Below are 19949 nucleotides of genomic sequence, written 5' to 3' on the forward strand. Positions count from 1 at the left end.
AGGCAAAATCACTAAGAGCATTGAGGCAGTCATCCCACTGACACACCAGGATGAAGATCCCCATGTAGTAAAACACTGTGTCCTACTGCATGCCTGCTGCACATCCTCGTCCGACTGGAAGTGTCAACCCTTCAAGGCCTTTTTGAGGAGACCGAAGGCGTAATAATTGCATGGGGGAGAGATCAGGACTATAGGGTGGGTGCTTGAGTGTCTCCTACTTGAGTTGGTGTACCTTCTGGAAGTTCTGGCCTCCCAGACTGACTGGCGTCTTGTGTCAAAACGCGACCCATATGTAAGTGCACCATTCCACAACGGTGGTTTTCAATAGACATGCTACCCCATACACAGTCTTCATTCTCCAATGAATGTCCACCAGTGTTTGTCCTTTGGCAGCAGAAATTAATTTAATTATGTTCAAAAGATGTTTAGTTTTTTGCCATACCTGGCAACTTTGGTTTATTTAGCGATTAATTGGTTTGTTTGTTAGAGAAAGGAAGAGAAAAAAGGCAGTAAAAAGTTACTAATCTGGCATTTTTTTTTTCGGGCTTTGTATAAACTGAATGTTCACATTCATATGATTTCTCGAAAGTGTTCTCAGTCAACAGTTTGAAATCTACTTCATGTGAGTCATCTGCATTGAGATCCTCAATGACATCTTCAGAGATATTCGCATATGAATTGTTCCACTTGAGGCATATGATGGAACATCTTGACCTACTTTTCTTTAAACTTATCCTGAAAAACAGACTCAGATTTGTAATAATCTTACAATTATTTCTTTTTTCAAAAACTTTTAATTAGTATGAGAAAGTTTATTTTTTCTAATCCATCACGTGATGTTCCAAATTTTATGGAAAATTTTCGGTTTCCACGAAAATAAGGGTCCTGACAAATGAAAGAAATAATATGGACAACAAATGCATATCTGTTCTTTTTTACTCCTTTTTGACTAAACGTCAAGAAAAACCTAAGCCCTGCACTATTAAATTATGTTTCAACTGCCTTGTAACATAATTGCATGTATGTATTATTTTCTTGGTGTTTATTGTCAATGACACACTTTCAACCATTTAAAAACCATTTTAAAAATTTAAAGTACTCCTCTTTCTTTGCCTTTTTATGTCTTTCTTAGGAAGAGGTAGGAGGTTGGGAACTTACAGATGCTAAAAAAGAAGAATGAGGGGAGTGGGGGGAGAGTTTTTTGAATTAAAAGTTGGAAAGTGGAGACAGCACAGCGAACGTGAACGACATGAGGGGTTATTAGCACATGCAACCTGCAACGCTGAGGCCCATATACCGAGGGAAGCATGGACCCGCAGTTTGTCCAACATCAAAATGTCATAAGACCTTTTTTTGTTGTAAATGTTGTCTACTTTCCATATTTCTAGGTATTATTTCCCAAAAATACACTCAAAAAGCTTTTTAAAAATCCACACTTTTGGAGATTTTTTCAAAATTTTGGGTGGTTGCTGGAGGAATTTTAGTGGAAAGTTAAAAATATAAAGTAAGCCAATTTCCAGAACTACTATGAATTTTTCCAAATCCCCAATTGCCTGGACTAATAAGGATTTTTTTGGATGATAATATTATACTGGACAGAGTAGTAAATAAGTTACGGGATTATGAGTGACTGCAAAAAGAGACCTTGACAATGTTCTAGAGGGACAGCAGACAGGATGAAAAATCAGGATATAAGTTTCAGCAAGAAGAAAAGTCCTCTCAGTTTTAATTACTGTGTTGATGGGGTGAAAAGTACCTCATGGGAATCACTGGAGATATCAAGGGATTAATATAAGGAAAGATCTTCATGAGGTTGTAAAGGAAGGTTGCAGATCTCTTCAGAAAAAAAGAAAAGAAAAAAAGAGGGTATTTAGGGGTTGTTGTAAGGATGTAAAGGTAATGTAAGATAAGATCCCAATTCAAGTATGATTCTAGTGTATGGGACCCATATCAAGATTACTTCGTAAAAGAACTGGAAAAGATCTAAAGTAAAGCAGCACGATTTGTTCTGGATGATTTCTGAAAAGAAAGTAGGGTTATGAAATAATTGCAAACTTTAGGATAGGAAGACTTGGGAGTAAGGAGACGAGCTATTCGACAAAGTGGTATGTTCCAAGCTGTCGGTGGAGTGATGGCATAGTATACTGAAACCAATCTGATCTTCATTCATTTCATTTTCCTTCTCCAGATCCTTCTGGACTGCTACTCCAACCATATAATCATTCTATGTATTCTTCCCTAACATTTTCAGGTTCACTTACTATCTGTCTATCTTTCAGTCTCAGTCATTCTGCTTCCTTTCCTTCTTTCCTTGAATGTCAGCTCCACAGCTTCCTTGCACATCAGATCAAATTTACCTTCTCTTTCCAGCCGTTATATTTTGCTACAGGTTACTCTGATCCACATTTTTTCTTTGGTACATTCAGTCTAACTTCTTAGTTCATTATTTAGTTTTCTATACATTTTTCTTCCTTCCTTCCTTCCTTCCTTCCTTCCTTCCATTTTTTGCTTTCTTCCATTCTGTCCAGCAGTTCTTCCGTTGCCCAATCCTTTTTTATTTTACTTCTGCATTTCATTCCCAGAACTTATTTTGCTGCCTCTCTAAGTTCGTTTCTGAACCCCTCCTATTTTTCATTACCACAGTCTACCATATTCTCAGTTTGCAAACTTTCAACAAACCTCTTCTCCAACTCTTTGACTTTGTCATCTTCTTTCAAGCTTCCTAGATATATCACTTCTTCCCCCTTGCTTACTTTTTAAAATTTAATACACAGCCCTGCAAACAACTATGTCGTGATCTGAACAGATGTCCTCTCCTGGATAACTTTTAGCACTTTTTAAACCATTCTTGTATCTTTGTTGAATCAGGATATAGTCTTTTTGGTATCATTCATTATTAATTCTAGATTCCCAAGTATATATCTGCCTTTTATTGTTTTCAAACAATGTATTGCCTAATGCAATGCTGTTCCATTTACAGAAGTCAGTTAACATCTGACCTCTGTCATTTCTAACTCCGAGTTTATATTTCCCAGCTATTTTGTCATCCTGTCCTTCTCTGACAATAGTGTTCCAGTCACCTATTATCACCACACGTGCAATCTTCTTTTCTTTTCCACTAATCTCTTCTATTTGCTCATAGCATTCCTCTAACTCCTCTTCTGGGTGTTGGCTGGTTGGCATGCACACTTGAATTATTGCCAGATCTTTGTTATCACCTTTCAGTCTTAGCATCATTATTCCTTCATTTACGTTGTCAACTTTCATCACTTGAGGCTTTAACTCCTTTGTAATTAGTATCCCTACTTCCATGTTTTCTGCTACACTTTCCACCTGAGTAATATAATGTATATCTTTCATTATCCAGCTCTTCACTCTCACTCCCACTTTAACTTCACTCATTCCTGATATGTCAAGTTTGTTGTTTACCATTTCTTGTTTAGCATTTTAAAATTCTTCTTGCTGTAATAGAGTTAATACATTCCTTTTACCTAGTCTCAAAATCTGTTTTCTTTTTCTAAGGCTTTTATTTGTTCTTCCTTCATCCATACAGATATATTTCCTTCCTGAAGATCCAATTGAGGAGAAGCTTTACCTCTGGAATCTTTTATATAGGGGTCCATTGCCATGAACCTCCAGGGATAATTTCAGTTGTAGTTTCCCATTGCCTTCCACTGACCTCCAAAACCTGTCTACTCATTGACCCAGTTTCCTGCTGGGGTTGAGTACCCAACCTTCCACTGAGTTGCTCGGTTTATCAGGGGTACTACTTGTAAGTAGGAATTTGGAGAATGGAGGTGTGCAAAAACAAAGAGTTGCTGAGTTCTTATGTTTGCATCAGACCCTCCTTTTTCTTTGACCAGAGTCTGAAGCTGATCTTAGAAACTTTCCCCAGATCATTTCCCAAGGCCAAAGTTACTCTTAAAACAAGGCATAATTCTCACTTCATCTATTTTGCACATACTGAGTCTTAAAAACGTATAAAGTATTATCTGCGCACTTTTTAGTGATAGATTTTTTGTACTCGTTGGAGAAGTAAGAAGGGTTCCGTTAATACTGCCAACTGAATGGAAATGAAATCTGAATTGAATCGATAATATGATCGATCGATATGAATTTTATAAACCTTTATTATTTTAAGCAAACAACTGTGTCACACACACAATATATAATACTATATAACATTTCCCGTTGCGAAACGTGTTCCTAGCATGAATTCTATAGTTTGGCTTTGCTGTGTAAAGAACAACAGTAAGAGTACTTAAAGTGTACGCCAGATGTCGCACAGCGATGATAAGCGATTCTTAGTTTGTGTTTCAAAGGTTGCCAATACGAATCTCGAAGATAACCGAAGTCGACCACTTCAGCACTAGGGTGTAAATCTATCACTAAAAAGTGCGCAGATAGTAATTATTTCAAAACAATATTATTTGTTCCATGCAGAAGAAAAGTATATATTAAAAAGAAACTTAATTTGCAGATAGATAGCTGTTGGGTTCAAACATAGTGTATCAGCTGGATTGTACAAACCAAAACAGGTATTATAACTGCAATGTTTGAAAGATTTTTTTTTTCTAGGGGCTTTACGTCGCGCCGACACAGATAGGTCTTATGGCGATGATGGGATAGGAAAGGCCTAGGAGTTGGAAGGAAGCGGCCGTGGCCTTAATTAAGGTACAGCCCCAGCATTTGCCTGGTGTGAAAATGGGAAACCACGGAAAACCATTTTCAGGGCTGCCGATAGTGGGATTCGAACCTACTATCTCCCGGATGCAAGCTCACAGCCGCGCGCCTCTACGCGCACGGCCAACTCGTCCGGTGATTTTGTGTTGTGAATATTAAGATGCAATATAATACTGTGTTTCATTCACTTCCTATAGCTAATGAGTTTATTATAGTGATAATTTTCAAAAAATGTTGTACCTGACTAATTTCTTTTCAGATCCCAAAATTGCCAAATAAGTGAAATATTGAATTTATGTCAATTATTGCTTTATTTTTAATTAAGAGTATAGTCTGAAAGATTCTGTCTACTAACATTTTTGGACTACCAAACTGAGAAATACATTTCAAAAGAAAAGTTCAAAAATGGATTTTTTTAAAATTATCATACTTATCACTAATTATATTTAGAATTTTGCAGTTCAAAAAGAGAAAACAGAATGTTGGGAAACTGCCAAAGAGGAATGAAATGACTGTCTTTAATAGTTTGTTATAATGGAAGCCATTTCTTTTCAGTTTCCACTCAGTTAATTTATAACTGCTAGGTTCTTCAGTCTGTCAAAACTAATTTATGAATTTAAATAAAATTTACAAAATACCTCAAAAAGAAAACATATAATAACCTGTTATAAAATGCTTTTCTAAATGTTATTTATTCATAAATTAGTTTCAACAGACTGAAGAACCTAGCAGTTATAAATTAACTTAATAGGTAAGAAATTATGAACATTTATCCAACACACTGCACTTTTAGAACTATGAAATTTCAGCTGGCACTCAAAGGGTTAATCATTATTACAGGATGTAATGAATGCAGCATACTTATCATCAGTGGTATCCTGTTGAGATGTGTCACTTGGTGATGTGATAACACTAGCTGACGATGAGCTGCTCCCTGTCTGGTGTCCTGGGGACTTATTCACAATGTTAGAATTATTACTCGAGTTGGATGAAGTGTTGTTCACCATGCTGACCACTCGAGCAGCCTGCTTGTTCTTCTCTAAGATTTCTTTCTTTCTCTGTGAATAAGACATTCTTTGTTTAGTAGTTTAAAGAACTTGTATCTACATACAATCTTATATTACAAAATAATATTACTTGATTATCAACAGACATTTTCTAAGAAAGCAGTGTCATATGTCAAAAGATGGAGTGCTAATCATCATCTTCAGCTGTAAGGTGATTTTTAAAACATTATATGATTATCTCAGAGAACAGTTATAACTTTATAAACTACAGTTGGTTTCATATAGCAGTTGTGGTTCAGTGGGACAGCAGTGTAATGTTATTTACTTTACGTTCCACTAACTACTTTTATGGTTTTCAGAGATGCTTAGGTGCCGGAATTTAGTCCTGCAGGAGTTCTTTTACGTGCCAGTAAATATACTGACATGAGGCTGACGTATTTGAGCACCTTCAAATACCACCAGACTGAGCCAGGATCGAACGTGCCAAGTTAGGGTCAGAAGGCCAGTGCCTCAACCATCTGAGCCACTCAGCCCAGCCATAAGATTGACAATACACGGTTGACATAACTTTGGCTTAGCATATGGGGGTGTGCACCAAGCAGTTCCTTTTGCTTCCATATCATACTGTATTGATCGACTGAAATAAAATTCCTCCTGGGGTCAAGCTGTGCACCTGTGAGTCATAATGTTGTGTTACTTTTGTAATGTTTAACAATCACCTCATACAGGGGTATAGTTTCAATGGCAATAAAGTACTACCATACATTTTTCAGATGCTTACTATGGGTATTTTATTATTATTATTATTATTATTATTATTATTATTATTATTATTATTATTATTATTATTATTATTATTATTATTATTATTCAGTTTTCCACTCTAGTTGCCCAGGTGTAGTTTACGAGCTCTCTCCATTTCGGTCTGTCCATGAACCACTCTTCTCTCAAGATGACATCCCAGCTGACTCCTGTTCATATATCCTCTTTCACTTGGTCTAGCCATCTCTTCCTAGGTCTTCCTACTGGTCGTTTTCCGGCCATGACTGTGTGTAGCCATTGTTTTGCTGTCCTTCCATCGTCCATTCGTTTGACATGGCCAAACCATTTCAAACGGGCCCTTGTCACTTTTTCATTCAGGGATGGGTACACATCAACTTCCTCTCTTATTCTTTCATTCCTTACCCTGTCCCTTTTTTTCTTCTGTACTATAGTTTGTAGGAACATTATTATTATTATTATTATTATTATTATTATTATTATTATTATTATTATTATTATTTTTTTTTTTTTTTTTGCTACTTGCTTTACGTCACACCGACATGGATAGGTCTTATGGCGACGATGGAACAGGAGTGGGAAGGAAGTGGCCGTGGCCTTAATTAAGGTACAGCCCCAGCATTTGCCTGGTGTGAAAATGGGAAACCACGGAAAACCATCTTCAGGGCTGCCGATAGTGGGGTTCGAACCTACTATCTCCCGAATACTGGATACTGGCCTCACTTAAGCGACTGCAGCTATCGAGCTCGGTATTATTATTATTATTATTATTATTATTATTATTATTATTATTATTATTATTATTATTATTATTATTATTATTATCATTATTATTATTATTTCACTCGTCGGTGGCAGTTCACCCATCAGGAGATGGACTGTTGTCAAGTTCTCTTGACCTCTACTGTTGTAATAAGGTTCTTGTCATGCGGCAGGTGTTCAGAATGACAGCCCTCTGCATTTGTGGAAGTGTATAGGTGATGTCCATATCCTGTAGGTGGTGTAGCAGTTTATTGTGCACAAGTCTCATGGCAAAAATTATTAAAGACCTCACTGTCACTAGGTCCATTTCCCACGGTGTTTGAACTTATGCTGTGAGGTCAGTGTGCTTTTACATAGGCCTGAAGGAGACTGTGATGTGAAGGGACCGTCATATCCAGAGGAGTGGTCTTTCTGAGCTGTTTGCCAATAAGGACAATATCCAGCCTATTTGATTTGATGGTCCTGCCTGTCTTCAGAGATCAATTTCAGTACAGCTTGAACCTTTCATTTTCCAGCACATCAGATGGTCTGTGCTCATAATATGGGTTTTTCTCATCCATAAGTCCCGACTTGATTCCCAGCTCTTGGTACACAATTTCCACCTCTTCACCGTGCTGATAAGTGTATTTTTTACCTGCCGTGGCTTTACATACACCCACAATATGTTCCAATGTCACAGCCATTTCTTTGCTTCTTCCTTTAAGAAATAGTTGTGGTAATTACAGATGTTTTTGACTCTATTCTGGGTTACTACCAAGAACCATTCTGTTTCTCCGTGGAGGTAGCAGTGTTTTAGCCAGAGAGTGGATTTCGGCCTGTCAACAGATGGTTAACTTAGATGATGATGATATAAACCATGGAGTTCTTTCTCCTTCCAGGCTTGCTGTAGTTGTTCTGTGTTGACAAATTTTGGAGGAAGAGTCAATATGCTTTTAAGACTGAGTGGAGCAAACTTATCATCAGCACAACAGACAGCTGCGAATAGATTTTGATCTTACTTTGAACAGAAGTATCTTCATAAGTTTTCTGTCTGTTAGTGGTATATCTTCCTGGGATTGAGTATTCCTCTTTGTCCATTTAGATGCGGCAAGTTCATTCGCTCAATTGCAGGATTAGGGCGAAGTATTCTGTTTGTTGTCAGATATGTCTTCAGTTGTCTCTACAAGTCACCTAAATTTGTTTCAGACCATTGAACCTTTTCACTGCTGAATTTTTGACAGGTTGGTTTGAGCCTAGTGCTGGATTATTTCAGCCAACAATTTCAACATACATTTTCAACTATTTGAACATAAAATACAAGCACTAAATACAGAATAATATTTTAAGATTATATTTTAACTAACCAGTTTGTTCATACAGTGTTGGAGACAGTTCATGTTAGGCATCCAGGGTTTGATTCCACACAAGGTGGCAAAAATTTTGTCCATTAGGAAGATGCTTAGAAAATTTCATTTGCATTGTGGGCTGTGTCTACTATACATATGCACAATACCAATCCATGCACACAAATGAAAGCAAAAAGATTAAATTAAACACAAAATATTGATAAAGGTAGAGTAACTTGTCATGAACATAGCATCAACTGTCTGTTTATAAAATCTGTTTGTTTTGTTCGCTACCTTTGCCAATACCTCTTCACTCACAAATACCTCGAAATAATCCATTTCAGGACATTCAAATTTTTATTTGACATAGCTAGGTTTTGCGCTTGAAATGCATCGCAGACTCGTCGTCTGACCATGTGGGCAGGTCTAGGTCAGTGTCATTTCTTCCTCTCTCTGGCAACAAATCATCACCACTATGAACATCACTATCACTCCCTATCACTTCACTAATGTCCGGCTCCATGGCTAAATGGTTAGCGTGCTGGCCTTTGGTCACAGGGGTCCCGGGTTCGATTCCCGGCAGGGCCGGGAATTTTAACCTTAATTGGTTAATTTCGTTGGCACTGGGGCTGGGTGTATGTGTCATCTTCATCATCATTTCATCCTCATCACGACGCGCAGGTTGCTTACAAGCGTCAGCTCAAAACACCTGCACCTGGCAAGCCGAAGTTGTCCTCGGACACTCCCGACACTAAAAGCCATCTGCTATTTCATTTCATTTCACTTCACTAATATCCTCAATATCACTTCTGCTACTACTGAAATCCACATCGGACTCAATCTCCTCCAAAAGTGTAAGATTTCTTCTGGATGTTGTTAGGTTCGTATGGGGCAGCAATCATTCCAACACAATGTTTACAACTGTGTGAAAAAAAAGTTTCTTACAGAAGTAATAATATAAAGATAAACTAATTGGTTTAAAGAGTGGCTAATAAATGGCAGAAGTATATAACACAGCTAAAAGGCGGATCAAGTATATTCGATCGCAGCACTGGTGGCACAAATTCCTGCTCAAGTATATTCGACTGGGCGAGTTGGCCATGCGGTTAGGGATGGGCAGCTGTGAGCTTGCATCTGAGAGATGGTGGGTTCCAACCCCACTGTCGGCAGCCCTGAAGATGGTTTTCCGTGGTCTCCCATCTTCGCACCAGGCAAATGCTGGGGCTGTTCCTTAATTAAGGCCACGGCCACTTCTCACTCCTAGGCCTTTCCTATCCCATCATTGCCATAGGATCTATCTATGTCGGTGTGACAGAAAGCAAAGTGAGTATATTCGATTGCAGCACTGGACAACCCTTTCAGGCAGCTCAAGTATATTCGATCGCAGCAGTGTTAATGACACCAAATGAGTATGTGAGAGCATGGATTGCAAAAGAGTTAATTGAAGTCTAGTCTTTCTTTGATGGTTGAGTGACTGATCCCTTTATATTAATGGAAACCGAAGTACTTGTAAAATTCCCCTGGTTCAAGATCTTTCATTACTTTCTTTTCAGAGATCTGGAATCCGTCATTAGTCTCAAGTTTTCTTGTTTCAGATGGACTACTCTACATTTCTCCATCTCGAACTCCATATGTACCGGTATATCATCAGAGAAATTTTCATTAGGACCAAAAGCTGCATCAGTTGTTCACTAGTGGCATACAGCTTAAGGTTTTCGTTGTAGAGAAGGTGACAAATTGTGATTCATTTCAGATGTTCAGATGTTCAAATTATTTATTTTTATTATTATTATGAGCCACATGCTGAAGATATTTCTGTATATTATATGTACACATGTTAGATCAAAGTGTGAAATGGATACTGGTAACAATCAAATGGCTAAATGGTTAGTGTGCTGACCGTGGAGGACGCAGATCTGTCCTGTAGTGCCATTCGGAAGAGGTGTCGATCTTCTTGCGGGGTGGTCTGGGTGATGCAACCAGATCCATCTCGTTGTGTTCTGTGGCCTTCTCTGAACCATTCTGTACACACCCGTTACACTGCCGACACACTTCGTCCCACACGAGCAGCAATTTCCCGTATGGATGCATCACGTTCTCTCATGCCAATAATGCGCCCTTTTTCAAACTCACTCATTTGATGGTATGGTTCTCGCATACATCTGCGAGGCATCGTGCACATCTGCTCAAGTCACACTGATCCATTACCTTCAGTTTATAACGACGACGAGAGCCGCAGGCACATTTTACCAGTCAGTGGTGGTGCGCCGAGACATCGATGTGGTTCTTGAACCTGAAGACCGACATGGTTCAAATGCTAAACATTTGTGCAGAACGTACTAGTGTCCTGTGAATATGAACTTCCTGTCTCTAGTCTTTCAAGGTGTTCTGGTTTTTGATGATGATGATGATGATGATGATGCTTGTTGTTTAAAGGGACCTAACATCTAGGTCATCGGCCCGTTCTGGTTTTTATGAACATGAGTGTATATAAGAAAATATAAAGGCCCAAAAATACTGCCTTGAGGAATTCCCCTCTTAATTATTACAGGGTCAGATAAAGCTTTGCCTGCTCTAATTCTCTGAGATCTATTTTCTAGAGATATAGCAGCCCATTCAGTCACTCTTTTGTCTAGTTCAATGGCACTCATTTTTGCCTTAGTCTCCCATGATCCACCCTATCAGATGCCTTAGACAGGTCAATCGCGTCAATGTCAATATACTCCTTAAAAATGCTGAGAACAACGCAAAGATGTATTTGCATGTTTCATTGATTATGAGAAAGCTTCGAACAGAGTCAAACATGAACAACTGATTGAGATTCTCCAGCAGAAATGGTTAGTCATAAAAGATATCCACATCATACAAAATCTTTACTGGCACCAGTGAGCGACAGCCAAGATTGGATGAACAAGAACTTCAGGGATAAGGATCAAAAGAGGAGTATGCCAAGTTTGCATACTTTCACTGCTCCTATTCAATCTCTATGCTGATCACATCTCAAAGAAGTCTTGCATGATACTGAGCTAGGTGTGAAAGTAAATGGAGTCATCATAAACAATATTAGATATGCAGATGACACTCTAATTATATGTGACACCCTTGAAGGTCTTAAAGGACTGCTCAGTAGAATTCATCTTAGTGGATTAGGATATAGTCTACACATCAATACCACAGAAACCAAGTTCATGATATTTAGCAGAAGCAACCATGAAGATGTCTCCATTTCATTAAATAATCAAAACATTGAACAAGTAAATCAGTTCACATACCTTGGAAGTACCACAACAGACAATCTGGACCCTGAAAAAGAGATCAAATGCTGTATTGAGATTTCCGGATTATCTTTCCAAAAGATGAGGTAATTCTTTTATGATACTGTTGAGATGTTATGTCTGGTCAACACTGCTTTATGGAGTAGAGACCTGGACTGTCAAAGCTTCGTCCATGAACAGATTAGTGGCTTTTGAAATGTAGTTACATAGGATAATGCTCAGAATAACTGGGACGGATTTTGTAACCAATATGAAATGTTAAGGAGAGCTAGAACTGAGCGTGAGCTCGCAAACAACATCAAAGCCAGGAAAACAGCTTATTTCGGCCATATTCAACGAGGTGGAAAGTACAGGCTTCTACATCTCATATTACAAGGAAAGATAGAAGGCAAGCGAGGAGCTAGCAGACTACTGATGTCATGGCTCCAAAACATTAAAGACTGGACTTGCATTAAGAACACCAAACAACTCTTCAAGGTAGCTAAAGAAAGGGGTGCTTTCTCAAATGTCTGGGGGACTGCATATGGCACTTGAAGAAGAAGAAGACGATGTTGCCATCGTCGTTGTTATTATTATTGTTGCCTCTTAGGATCATGGTTAATACTTGTCAGCATTTCTGAATTTCCAGTACTCTTTCGTCTAGATGGAGAATGCAGTTCTTCACACTTCGGACCACTTTGCACCAGGTCATCTTCTCACTCTTACCGGAAGACCTCTTTTAAAATATGTCTTCTGTAGTTCCCTGTAGCTGTTACGCAGTCTTGCATTGCAGTGACAAACCCCTCGGTTTCACTGAAGAGTGAACCATGCTTCAGCCATAAGTTTGACAATACATGGTTGACGTAATGTTTTCTTAGCCTGTGAGGGTTCTGACCTCACTTCTTTCTTGAAACAGTGTCTCAGAGACACGGGCCATCTTCTCTTTCACTGCAGTTGTCCATAAAGTGGTACATTTCCAAGTCATGAGAAGATCAAGAATTCTTCAAGGTATTCTGATGTTAGGCATTCGAGACAGGTAACTATAAAACATGACAGCAATTCCTCGAAACAAGTGAGAGCTTTCCAAATTTAGAGCACAGCTCTGCATTTGACCTTAGGTGATATTTGCCCTCATTATTTTGACATGGGCCAAGGATCTTGCATAGGGATTTCCTTTCTTTCATTTGAATTACCTCTTATCACGCCATGGTAAGTGAAGACCAAGTTCTGAGTAGCATATAAGGCTTCAGGACATACTACTGTACTGTAGTGGCAGTACTTGCCCTGCCATGTAATTGAACTGGAAAGATAAATGGGTTTGAAGAGGTGAAAAGCTGTTTTGTTCTGCTTCCGGGCTTCCTGTAGTTGTTCTGTTGGCAAATTTTGGAGGAGGATTTGACGAGCTTTTAAGATTGTGTGGAGTTGTTGGTATTTCAGGCCTTCTTTCACTGATGCATTGAAGGAAATGATCTCTCCATGATACTTAAAATTAATTTGTTTGATTTTTCCATATTTAGTACTAGCTGCTGTACCCGTGCTTCGCTACGGGATTCTCAGAAAGACTGACTGTGTGGTTTTCCTAACTGAAATCAACATAGGTCATTACAAAAACGTAAGTATGAATATAGCGATTGAAAGCAATGCTATCATATAAAATACTTGATCAAATGGAAAGCCGCACGTTTTATCACTTTTAACGAACAGTGCTGCGGTTAGATTGCGGTGCCAATCTAATAGTCCAAAGTTCCAGAGCTGGAATGACCAGGCCGCAGATTGCCATGAACACTCATCTGTCATTATTCCGTTAAATATGCACACTGTTCATTCCAATCAGTGCCTCAGAGTAGGGATTGAATACCCCCAATGCTATGCTGATCCAGTGTGTTACGTACCAGTAGTATCAGAAAATTTACAAACCAGGGGAATGGCATGCTAAAGAAGAAAGTTATCTTAACTCCCCAGCTACTTCCCATCATTATTCAGGCAGGCTGTTACACTCTGTCCGACTGGGCGAGTTGACCGTGTGGTTAGCGGTGTGCAGCTGTGAGCTTGCATCCGAGAGATAGTAGATTCGAACCCCATTGTCGGCAGCGCTGAAGATGGTATTCCGTGGTTTCCCACATTCACACCAGTCAAATGCTGGGCCTGTACCTTAATTAAGGCCTAAGGCACTCCTAGCCCTTTCCTATCCCATCGTCGCCTAAAACCTATCTATGTCGGTGCGACGGAAATCAAATGAAAAATACTCTGTACGCAGCAGTAATCCTATCTACCGGAGATGAGGGGCAACAGAAGACACAAAGCACATCACGACAAACAATGGTGAATGTAATGTTATTGTTGATCAATGTTATGAGCTTTCTATAGTGTAGGCCTACACATTTAGTTTTCTTTCGACTCTGTGATTTGTAAAATATTTTATACCGTAAACTGTAGTTTCTTATTCTCCGACTTTACATACCGATTTTCATTAAATACTGTTTACCGATTTTCTCATTACTCGCCGCTGATATGGACTTAGCAACAAAAATCCAAATTCAATAATATCTTGGTGATCATAGCCAGTACGGTAACAATGTATAAGACATGAATAATAGGAAATTTAATACTAACCTTAATTGTCTAGCATTCATTGACTACACTTCTAATAAGAAATATTTGAGAATTACATTTTAGGCCTTCCCTTAAACTACCATTTCACTCAGCGTGAATAAAATAATTTACAGCCTAGACTATAGCGACTTATTTCCTGACTTTGCATACCGATTATCATCAAGATAGGACTACTAATAACAACAATATTTGAGAAGTTAAATTTTAGGCCTTCCCCTAAACTACCTTTTTTCTCAGCGTTAATACAATTATTGATAGCCTAGATTGTAGCAATTTATTCCCCAACTTTGTATACCCATTTTCTTTAAAATACGACCACTAATAACATAAAGTTGAGAATTCAATTTTAGGCCTTCCCCTAAACTACCATTTCACTCAGCGTGAGTAAAATGATTTATAGCCTAGATTGTAGCGGCTCATCCCCCGACTTCACATACCAATTTTCATTAGACCACTAATAACATAAATAGTTGAGAATTCAATTTTAGGCCTTCCCCTAAACTACCATTTCACTCAGCGTGAGTAAAATGATTTATAGACTAGATTGTAGAGGCTCATCCCCTGACTTCATATACCGATTTTCATTAAATTCTCTTCAACCGTTTTCTCGTGATGCGTGTACATACATACAGACAGACAGACAGACAGACAGACAGACAGACAGACAGACAGACAGACAGACAGACAGACAGACAGACAGACAGACAGACAGACAGACAGACAGACAGACAGACAGACAGACAGACAGAAATTACGGAAAAGTAAAAAGTGCATTTTCTTGTTACTATGGACATGACCGATACAGAAATACCATTATTTTCAAATTCTGAGCAATGTACAGACAAAACTCTTATTTTATATATATAGATTGAGAAATGCAGTGGTAATAGATGGATCAGACATTACTTGTTTTTTCATAAGGAGTCTGGAGACCACCAGCTTCAGCTACTTCTTGTAATATTCCAATCTGGAGGTCGACAATATTGAGATCATCTGCAAGTAGAACTACATCATCTGCAAAAGCAAGGCAGTTGATGTTCACTGCTTTGGATTCAGTGCCCAGCTTAATAACATTACTGGGTAGTCTGTTTCTCCACTCATGGAAGACCAATTCAAGAATACAGTTGAAAAGTATGGGTGAGAGACCTTTGCTTGGCGAACACCAGTCTTAATCTCAAAGGGTCTAGAGATATCCCTCATGAACAGATGTTGATGATAGAAAGAGTATTGTTGTCCATATCAATCTCTTTGTGGATACTAAGAAGAGTGAATAGGTCGATTAAATCATAGGCATTCTTGAAATCAACAGAAGTCGATACAAGTGATTTTGATGACACTCTTTAGTGAAAATTCACAAGCTACTCTATTTTTAAACTAGACATAATTTCCTGAAATTAGATGAGATAGCATTCACTTCAAACTGAGCTCAAAAGCAGACTGACAAACACAGCAAGATGAAACCACCTGCATTATGTTCCTGAAGCTTTAAGCTCATCATCTTTTCCTCTCAAACCCCTCTCCCACTGCACTCCTAAGAAGACAGAAGAGCAGTCCTCTTTATTAATGGACACACATCATATTTCTTGAAAATAAACAAATATTTCTCTTTCCACTGTTACACAATTTGCATCAGTGATAAATGATAGTAAGATCACTGGGATAAAACAAAGAGCTTGTTTAAATGTCTGATATAGATAAGGTGCTACCACTAGGTGAACGGAGATAAAGCCTCATATAAGACATTTACCAGTTTGAGGACCAATCTACTTTCCCTACAAATAAATTTGCAAAATTTTAAACTTTTCTTTCACAGTTTAAATAATCCATTAACTTTACTCATTAAGTACACTAAACAACTAGAAAAAAAGGCCCCAGAAAGACCCAGATTATGATGAATGGATCTGATTAAGAACAGTATAAAGCAGTAAGACCTGGATAAGGAGGAATTATTATTTAATAAAGCACACACAAAAATAAAGCTACCTTTATGTAGCTCATTAGGGTCACTGGAGGGATGGAAAATGTAAGGTACAGGTTTCCACTATCTGTAACATTGGCACTTATATTGTTTAGAGAGGTTAGCTCTATCTATGTCTGCCTTTGGCTCCACTTCCATGAATTAACCTAATACTCAAATCTGGAGTAGGCTGGGTGAACCTTATGACCATATTCCTCACGAAAAGTGGTTCAATCATTTCTAAATTTCTCAACTTCATAATGGAGAATTGAACCCATGTCCTAACACACCTTTTCCATCTTAAATAGACAATCTTCCTCCCTCCCTTCACATTTATAAATAGACAAGGAAATGGGCAGTACTTCTTAAAATAAAAATAAATATGTTACCTGATTATCAATGAGATCAAATTCATGATATAGCTGCCTATAGAGAAGATTTCGCCTGGTGATATCATCATCTGGTGGCAGCTGTTTCCGTACCAATCGTGGATTAACCCTGTAGACTAGTGTGAGTACACGTTCTGCAACTTTTCGGACTGCTTCTGCAGGATGGTGCAAACCAGAAGCTCCAAACTCAGACAAAGTCCGACAGGTCAGACCGCTATAATAATGAGAAAGAAGATTGATTACTGAGGATTGCTTGTGAACATATGAATTAGTTAATACATGGTTTTGCTGCAATCAGTAATGAACTGTATCATATAAATGGAAGAGGGGGCAAAGTTACAATTTAACCTCATATTTATTAAGGCCAGATATTTAAAGTATTCTACTCTTTGTTAAAGTTAGCTGGTACTAAAGTAAAAAGGTTAAATCTGACATAGTTCATAACCTATACCTATCTCACAGACTTTCATTGATGAAGAAAGAAGAAATAAATTAACAGAGAAAGGAAAAAATCACCCTTGGAGGATAACAAATATTTTGTAATAACCATAACATTTACTAAGTTTATTTCTTTGGTAAAGAAAATTGTAACTGTTGAATGTAATGCAGTGTAATGTTATTAATTTTCCCTAGAACTAAGTTAGGTGTTCTAGGATAAAAAATTAGGTAAACTACAGAATTTGAATGACTGGAAAAATACAACCTGGATATCTGTTGTCAGCACTGAAAATTGCACCTAAGATACTTAAACAGTGCCATTTCATACTGGTAGTCCTTTAGTGAAGCCTGGATCACCTAGAGGGGTGATTTTTAACACAAATGACTAAATAAGTTGATGCTTTCTTAAAATACCACATTGTACTGTATGTTATATATTCAATATTTTTCTTTCTTGAACTTTGAAACTGTTCAGTTAATAACAAATTTTATTTCAAACTTAGTTTATAAGGCTATTGTGAGCTTTCCATTTCATTTTCACCTTCCCATGCCTGCAATGTCCACATGTCGAAGAAGAAACTGAGACAAAGATAAAATGACAAGGACTTGTCCATGTCTTTGCTCTCTCTCTCTCACCAGTTCCAGTTGATCCATACTTATTTATATTCCCTTCCCCATGAGACCATTTTTACTTTCCAGCTTCATCATAGGTGTAGCATCCATATTCACTGAGAAGGCTACTGTTGAGAGATTTTTGGTCTTAAAATGTGACATGTATGATGAAGTTAGGACTTATACAGCACTAAAATGTGGTGCTGGATAAAAAACATGTTTTATACCTATGCTGATAAGGTGATAACTTAGCATAACAACATGACAATGTGTCACAGAGGGTATCTATGATAGTCTATGGCATAGGTGTACGTTTAACAACTACCTCAGTTCATACGTCAAATGGATTTGGGGGAATGATTATTTCTTTTCATCTGAGCCCTATACAGAAGAATTTGAATGTTTTTAACCCTATCTTATTTGACATCTAGGATGTAAAAGCAAATTTTTTTTTAATGTCGAACAGTAATGGAGGAATTTTTTAAGGAGTGAATGTTTATAAGTATTTATTAACATCTGGGATATAGAAGACCACCCCTCATAAAAAAAATTAAGTTTGTGCCTGAAATGGTTTCAGAAGAATGGATATTGTGTTTTTGAGTCACAACTACCATCTAAAACCGAGGGGAGAAATATTTTGAAGTATATGATATTTTACACCTAAGACATAAAAGAAGACCCTTCTGGTAAAATTACAACTTTGTACATCAAACAGTTTTGGAGGGATGAATAATTTTGTTTACAGAGCTAAGTTTATTTAACACTTTAGGGGTGGAACGTTGAAAAATATTTCCTATTTCACTCCTAGAATTTAAAATATATACCGGTATTTGGAATTTTGTCTTTGTACGTTATACCGTTTTGGGGCAAGGAATGAATATATTTGTTTTTGGATCTTAATCCCCATTGAACTTTCTGAGTGATTAAATTTGTTTCAAACCTTCTGTTATTTAACGTCTAGGATATCACTTGAAATTTTAAGTCAATAATTCAAACAGTTTCATCTAAATGCATATTTTTGTCATTATTTCTCCCCTCCCAGTCCCTTATTTTCTTGACACGGCATAAGCCCAAAAACCTATACAGTATCATGTCTATAAGTACGGGCCGTGAAAGCATCAACGGCAACATTTAACCATATACTCTGTACATTATCATATGAAACACACATATGGGATGTTTATCATGGGTAACTTCTAACATATATAACTTTATTTTGTGAAAATGACTATAATAAGATGGACTTGGCTTTACATTCACTAATCTAGGTCAGTTATGTCAACATTATACTTCTTTGCCCCCTCAATGAGATTTTCTTTAATTTCAGTACTGCCTGTACAAGACCCAGTCCTAAGCTACACATAACTCATATTAATTCTATCTCTTCTGTGCCTCTCTAACATCAATTCTCTTCGATGATTATTAATTTCCTTCAATACAACATGTAGCTTACTTATTTCAACCATAATCCTCTCTTAACGTATCCATTTCCTCTTAAATATCTCAATCTCTTCTCATAGACACATTTCCCTTGATGCAGAATACGCAAATATAGTTATCTCTGCTACATTGGATCACATATTATCTCATCATGATGATATTTAACTTCCTAGTCTATCATAATATTCCTTCTTATTTCTCCAATGACAAAGAAAACACATATCTGCTGCATATCTCTACCTAACTATATCATTATGATTTCCAAATAAACATTAGATTGCTCTATCCATTCATAATATCTACTTCTCAATAACTGATCTTTTCCTGTCGTAGTAAATTTTACCTATTCATAATATCAATGGCAAGATTCCTATGGTTGTTGCAATGTTGCAAGTTACTACAATCTAACAATCTAACATAGCTTATTCGCAAGAGGTTTGAGGTTTTTTAGTTTTTAAAAAAAAAGCATTTTGTTTGGGGCATCAATCTATAGAGATCTTTTGCCCCTACTTGCACCATGTGATATGAACCTGCATGTAATTTTTTTTTTTGCTAGTTGCTTTACGTCGCACCGACACAGATAGGTCTTATGGCGACAATGGGACAGGAAAGGGCTAGGAGTGGGAAGGATGCGGCTGTGGCCGTAATTAAGGTACAGCTCCAGCATTTGCCTGTTGTGAAAATGGGAA

The 19949-nt window shown here is 37.6% G+C and overlaps 1 protein-coding gene across 1 annotated transcript in view; it reads right to left on the bottom strand.

Moving 5' to 3' along the window:
• The window catches only part of LOC136875653 (centrosomal protein of 104 kDa), a 321673-nt gene that overhangs the window by 60229 nt on the left and 241495 nt on the right, over positions 1–19949 (bottom strand). The window contains exons 13-14 of the mRNA XM_067149196.2: positions 16771–16984; positions 5545–5741 (exon numbers count right to left, since the gene is read on the bottom strand). Of these exons, the coding sequence (XP_067005297.2) occupies positions 5545–5741; positions 16771–16984 (411 nt within the window). The remainder of the gene's footprint in view (positions 1–5544; positions 5742–16770; positions 16985–19949) is intronic.

The sequence above is a fragment of the Anabrus simplex genome, chromosome 6, assembly GCF_040414725.1.
Source record: "Anabrus simplex isolate iqAnaSimp1 chromosome 6, ASM4041472v1, whole genome shotgun sequence".
NCBI lineage: Eukaryota > Metazoa > Arthropoda > Insecta > Orthoptera > Tettigoniidae > Anabrus > Anabrus simplex.